General features: G+C 53.9%; 2 protein-coding genes across 2 annotated transcripts; both read left to right on the top strand.

Annotated features, from left to right (window-relative positions):
- Positions 1-317: 317 nt before the first annotated feature.
- LOC148276849 (uncharacterized) lies at positions 318-4,304 on the top strand. Its single transcript, XM_088233667.1, has 2 exons — positions 318-2,607; positions 3,289-4,304. The coding sequence occupies exons 1-2, from the start codon at positions 318-320 to the stop codon at positions 4,302-4,304; spliced, it is 3,306 nt and encodes a 1,101-aa protein (XP_088089793.1).
- An 83-nt stretch (positions 4,305-4,387) lies between these two features.
- LOC148276850 (uncharacterized) lies at positions 4,388-5,552 on the top strand (the record flags this gene model as incomplete). The annotated part of the gene is made up of 1 exon (XM_088233668.1): positions 4,388-5,552. A coding segment is annotated over exon 1 (1,165 nt), but the record flags the coding sequence as incomplete, so codon positions are not given.
- Positions 5,553-6,672: the final 1,120 nt, after the last annotated feature.

Consider the following 6,672-nt stretch of genomic DNA (forward strand, 5'->3'; position numbering starts at 1 on the left):
TGCCCGACTGCGGCACGGTACAAATTACTTGATAGAACCTCTGTATTTTTATTGAATAAAGTGTGTATAGTGTATAACCAAGACTGCGTTTTTATTATATCTACGCCCTCTCCGCCTCTGATGTCGCCGCCTGCCCTTCTGAAGAAGAAAACTGAAGCCTGAAGAAAGCTATCACCCGATAGCCGGTCAAATAGCAGCTCCAAGCCACCTCCTATCTACAGTTCAACTGTATGCACGGCGAGGTGTCGTGTATATAGTTGTGGTCCTTCGTTTCACCGGATTGGAGCTGCTATACGGACGCCACATCCCAGTGGAAGATGACGCCTTCACTTCGCTCTGGAAAAGGCTCCGCCGAGAAAACCTCTGATGTCACCCCCCCTGCCGACGTCGTATCCACGGTGACGGGTACCGAGGCGTCGTCACAGGAGGTTTCCGAGGAGGACACCGTCGAACTTCTGCAGGCTGAAGTTGCGAAACTGCGCGCCGCCCTGAGGCGCTCTGAGAAGACACCGACCGCACCTGGACCCCCAATGGAATCTCCTAGGGCAGATGCGGGCCCCAGCGGACGAGCTGGGGTGGCAGAGAGACAAACCGGAGACTGGGTACGCCGCTCTTCGGACCCGATCGCGCAGATGGCTGCGGCGATCACCGAGATGGCCACCGCGCTACGTGGAGGATCAACGGGGAGCCCACGATCACACGATGGCGACGATGGAAAAATGGAGGCGCTGTTGGCGCGCCAATCTACGGCAAAGGAATTGCCCGCCTTCGAAGGAGACCCACTGGAATGGCCTGCCTTCAAGGCCCAATATACGAGGTCTACGGAAGTCTGCCGGCTGACGACGCCGGAAAACCTGCTCCGACTACAACGTGCGCTGAAAGGGGCCGCCAAGGAGGCGGTTTCCTCCCTGATGGTGGATCCTCAGAATACGGACCTCATCATGGAAACCCTGGAACTGCAGTTCGGCCACGAGGAGATTGTGACGGCGCACATGCTGGAGAAAGCGCGCCGCCTACCCGCCATAGTGGAGAGCCCCAACTCAACCGGGATAGTTGAGTTATCCGTGGCCCTGAGGAACATGGTCGCCACTCTGGAGCGGACAAGGAACTCGAGCTGCCTATCATCACCGCAGCTACTGAACGAGATGGTGGCCAAGATCCCGCTAGCGATGCGGGCTCTGTGGTGGTACACCTTACCGAGGGACAGAGACGAACGCGCCACCGTGAAGGAATTTTCTTGCTGGCTTAGCGAGATCGCTCAGACGTCAATGAGCGCCGGTGGAATGGACGCGGGGTCGTTTTTTCCCAAAAAGAAAACAAAGAACAATGTGTATACAGTGTCCGCGCCAACCGAGACAAGGGACGAGTGCGGAGTGTGCAATCGCCCGCACAAAAGTGAAAAGTGTCGCGAGTTTTTAGCGAAATCGGTAGCGGGCCGATGGGAAATTGTTCGCGAAAAGGGTTTATGTTTCTCGTGTCTGAGGCATAAACATTTAGCCGGTAAATGCCCGGCGGCTAAGAAGTGCGGTATAGAAGAGTGTCGCTATACGCATCATAGGACACTACATGGACAGCGACGAGAAGGCCGCGATAATGTAGTGATGAGCACCTGCGAAAAAGTTCAACCGGTATTGCTCAAAGTGATAAAAGTGAACGTGACCGGCCCCAATGACGGTGCCGACGTTTACGCCCTGTTAGACGAGGGCTCCAATGTGACTTTAATAGACTCCGAACTGGCGGACAGTGTCGGTGCGCCCGGACGAGTGCGCGGGATAACGATTCATGGTGCGAGTGATATGTGTTCCGAGGATAAGGCGTCGCGACGCGTCACAGTGACTATTCGTGGGCCAAGTGGGAATGGATACCCGCTCGTCGGGAACACAATGACGAGTCTAAATCTCCCGCGCCAGTGCATTCCGGAGGGAAACGGTATGAAAGAAGTGCTACCGAAAATATTAATTGGGCAGGACAACGCTCATTTAATCGTGACTAGGAAAGTCAACGAGAAAGGGAGATATTTACGCTCTCTGACGTCGCTGGGATGGATCACGCACGGATGCGTGAATCATAAGCAGAACAAAGCCAGCAAAACACTCACACTGACGAGTGCTAGCGTAGAGGATCGCATGGACGAGTTAATGCGCCTCAATTACGCGGTGGACGCTATGGGCGTCAAACCTAGGCCACGTGTTAACAGCACAGACACGCGCGCTATGGAAATTCTACAGAAAACCACCAGACCAACGCCAACCGGTCAGTGGGAGACGGGTCTTCGATGGAAAGAAGACAACATATGGTTACCGGACAATCGACAGTGCGCAGTAAACAGACTGAAATCTGTCGAGAACAAGATGGCCAAGGACCCGAGCTACAAGGCGGCATATTGCGCGAAAATTAAGGAGTACATCGAGAAGGATTACGCCCGGGAAGTTACGCCGATAGAGATCGCTCGTTTCCCGCGGAAGTGGTACTTAGCCCATTTCGGCGTAGTAAATGTGAACAAGCCGGGAAAGCTGCGAGTCGTCTTCGACGCGGCCAGCCGATGCCGTGGAGTTTCGTTGAACGACAAACTACTCACCGGCCCTGACATGCTGACCTCGCTATGGGGTAACATATTACGCTTCAGAGAAGGCCGCATAGCGCTTGCGGCGGACATAAAAGATATGTTTCTACGGATAAAAATCCGCCCCGCCGATCAAGGAGCTCAGATGTTTTTGTGGAGGGAGCGACCCGACGCCGAGATTAAAACAATGGTGATGACCTCGATGACCTTTGGCGCCGCGTGCTCACCGACAAGTGCGCAATATGTGAAAAATAAGTTAGCCTGTGTAAACGCGAGTGAATTTCCGGAGGCGGCGCGCGCAGTGGAAAACAATTTTTATATGGACGATTATCTTGCCGCGGTGGATACTACGGAACAAGCTATTCAGTTAAGAGATCAAACAAGTGAAATATTAAGACGGGGAGGATTCCAATTGACGAATTGGTCCTCAAATGACGGTGAAGTGCTACGTACCACCGCGGATAATTTGCGCGCCACGGACGCTCGCGAGATAATAGTGAACGGTAGTGAGTACTTGGAGCGAGTACTCGGTGTTAAATGGGACCCAGTCAGTGATCGATTTGTGTTTCAATTTAATAAGACAATAGCGTTAAGCGCACATGAGTGGCCCACTAAAAGACAATTACTGAGCGCGGTAATGAGCATATTCGATCCGCTCGGTTTTCTAGGGTGTGTTACGGTACGCCCGAAAATATTATTACAAGCAGTATGGCGATCGGGAATAGGATGGGATGACGTCATCCTGCCGACCCATCAAGAAAAATGGGCCGAATGGAGAGCCTGTGTGGAGCGCACAGAGAGCTCTATACCCCGGCGGTGTATAGAAAATCGCACCAGTCGGGTGGAACTACACGTATTCTGCGATGCCTCCGAACTGGCGGGGTGCGCAGTAGCGTATTTTGTGGAAAAGACGGACCGTAATAGACATGTACGGTTCGTGGGCAGTAAAGTTAAAGTTAGCCCCTTGCGAGCTCTATCAATACCTCGACTGGAGCTGCAAGCGGCGCTAATGGCCGTGAGACTGGCAGACACCATCAAGCGGGAGAGTGACGTCACTGTGGGGAGGACAGTCTATTGGACGGACTCGGCGACAGTACTGTGCTGGGTACGAAACGACAGCCGTGCGTTCTCGCCGTTCGTGGCCCATCGCCTCGGGGAGATAGATGAGTTATCTCACCCGAAAGAGTGGCGGTGGGTTCCGACTAAGATGAATCCCGCGGATGCTGCCACCAGGGACCTCAACGCGCCTGATCTTACACCTCAGGGAGCCTGGTTCGGGGGACCGGCCTTCCTGACTGGGGAGGAGGGCGAATGGCCGCATCACAAGGGACGCGGCCTGCAGCCCGACATCGCCGTCATGGAAGCAAAGCGCGCCGAACGCATAGTCACCGCGTTACAAGCGGCGCTGCCAGACGCCGCACGGTTTAGCTCGTGGAGACGGCTTATACGTGCCACGGCATGGTGCCTGCGGTTTGTGAATCGATGCCGCCGTGCCGCCCCAGAATGCGTGGGAAAATACCTAACCGCAAAGGAGTGTATAGCCGCTGAGCGATTGTGGATCAGGCGAACGCAAAACGACGCCTTTGGCAGCGACATAACAGCCCTAAAGCGGGGGGAGTCGCTACCCAGAGGCAGCCGCCTGCATGCCCTCACGCCCCGGCTAGACGACACCGGACTGGTGAGGATGGGAACGCGGTTATACGCGGCCAGCGGCGTACGGGAAAATATTGGATTCCGATAATATTAGACGCCGCGCAGCTGTACGTACAACTGATGCTGAGACACCGGCATGAGATGTGCTATCACGGAAGCACTGAGAGGACTATGGCAGATGTGCGTCAAGATTTCTACGTGATGAGAATACGCACAAAGCTTCGATGGATTGTAGCTAACTGCCAGAAGTGTAAGAACGATCGTGCGCGACCGCAACCGCCTTTGATGGGACGTCTTCCGCCGGCGAGATTGGCACATCACATGCGCGCCTTCACGCATTGCGGAGTGGATCTGTTTGGACCGCTACACGTGACCATGGGACGGCGCAAAGAGAAGAGGTACGGGGCCTTGTTTACGTGTCTCACAACCAGGGCCGTACACATTGAGTTGGTGACGTCACTGAGCACCGACTCGACGATCCAAGCCATCCGGCGGATGGCCGCCAGAAGAGGACACCCGTCTGTCTTGTACTCTGACAACGGGACAAATTTTCGCGGGGCCGATAAAGAGATGGCCGCTGCCTTCCGAGACGTAGCCGAGGACAAGAAAGTGCTAGATGAAATGAGCACTATGAAGATTGAGTGGAAGTTTATCCCTCCTTCATCCCCGCACATGGGAGGGGCATGGGAACGATTAGTTCGTTCCATTAAGAGGGCGCTGTTTGCTATACTGAGAGAGCAAGCGCCTAGAGAAGAGACGTTACGGACGGCGCTAGCCGAGGCTGAATTCTCGGTCAACAGCCGTCCGCTGACGCACGTGACAGTAGACCCTCGTGACGGAGCTCCTTTAACTCCGAATCACTTTTTAATTGGGTCATCCGGGGGCATGCCTTGCCTCGCGGATTACAGCGAAGCGCCGGAGAACGTGTGTTTGCGCAAACAATGGCGCATAGCCCAGAAGATGGCGGATGCTTTCTGGCGCCGATGGATGCGCGAGTACCTGCCAGGCCTGGGCGGACGTCAGAAATGGCGCATCGCGGCCACTCCCCTGCAAGTTGGAGACGTGGTAGTGATCACCGATCCCGCGATGCCACGGAACCAATGGCCACGGGGAGTCGTCACGGGAACCATGCCCGGGAAGGACGGCCAGGTGCGAGCCGTCAGGGTGCGGACCTCCACGGGCGAGTACACAAGACCCACGGTCAAGATCGCGGTCCTGCTACGCCCCACTGATGACAGCGCCCGGAAGACAGCGCCACGCGGCGGCGAGGCCCGATGCGGGACCAGCAGGTGCCGACTGCGCGACACCGGGGGGAGTGTATCGGACATCGCCGCGCGTGCGATAATACAACGTACAACACGGCCTGTGACGCGGCGAACGAGCGCCAAACGTTAGGCACCGACACCAAGCCGAGCGGCCCTTTTGCGGGCGCCCAGGCGGAGATGGTAGCTGCACGGGGAAAATGGACGGAATGACCGCGGAGATACGGTCGAACCCCCGGCCACGACTGAAGCTTCCCGAGTGGCCGCTAGGGCGACGAATGGCGCTCGGACGAGAGTGTGCGGTGCCAGTGTTTTTAGGTTAATATTTGTATATCATGTTTTTATGTTTATTTTCGGCTAGGAGTCTCGATTTGTAATCTAACTAGCTGCCCCTAAAATAAAGACGGTTAATTATGTCACTCGCAGGGGCAGAAGTTAGGATATCGAGACCCTAGCCACATATTTGTATCAGATTGCGGGGAATCAGACCCTGTCAAATCCTCTAAAACTCATGTCACCCTTTTTCTCAGTATGTAGGACCTTTCCCTGTATCATTTCTACATTAAATAAGATACGGGGAAGAGGCCTACATACTCCCTTTACATGTAAAACTCATCTCGAGGGAGTTATTTTATCTTATAAGCATACGTGTAAAAACAATATCTGAAATTGTCCAGCCAATAGGAGAGCGTGCTACGGCGTAAGCCGGGAAAGTCCGACCCCTTCTCGCTCTCCCTTGCGGCTTATGTATGCTGTCTCGTACCGTGCCCGACTGCGGCACGGTACAAATTACTTGATAGAACCTCTGTATTTTTATTGAATAAAGTGTGTATAGTGTATAACCAAGACTGCGTTTTTATTATATCTACGCCCTCTCCGCCTCTGATGTCGCCGCCTGCCCTTCTGAAGAAGAAAACTGAAGCCTGAAGAAAGCTATCACCCGATAGCCGGTCAAATAGCAGCTCCAAGCCACCTCCTATCTACAGTTCAACTGTATGCACGGCGAGGTGTCGTGTATAAGTGTGTTCAAAAAATAACGGTAATTTTCGGGAGAATCCGATTGTTATTTTTTTATTATGTTGGTAAAATATGATTTTCAACTTTATTCATTGTTTTCTTTGTCGGTGGCAGCCGCTAATGTCAAACGTGTTTTCATGAGCTCAGCAATTTTCATTTGTGAAAAAAAATGGATCA

The sequence above is a fragment of the Micrasema longulum genome, unplaced genomic scaffold (assembly GCF_059751315.1).
Source record: "Micrasema longulum isolate JH-2025_06_02 unplaced genomic scaffold, ASM5975131v1 h1tg001138l, whole genome shotgun sequence".
Lineage (NCBI taxonomy): Eukaryota > Metazoa > Arthropoda > Insecta > Trichoptera > Brachycentridae > Micrasema > Micrasema longulum.

Bases quoted from the DNA above. Each gene is read 5' to 3' on its own strand.
- LOC148276849 (XM_088233667.1), top strand. From the start codon at position 318: ATGACGCCTTCACTTCGCTCTGGAAAAGGCTCCGCCGAGAAAACCTCT. The intron at 2,608-3,288 runs GTAACATATTAC...GATCGGGAATAG, and splicing joins CATGCTGACCTCGCTATGGG to GATGGGATGACGTCATCCTG.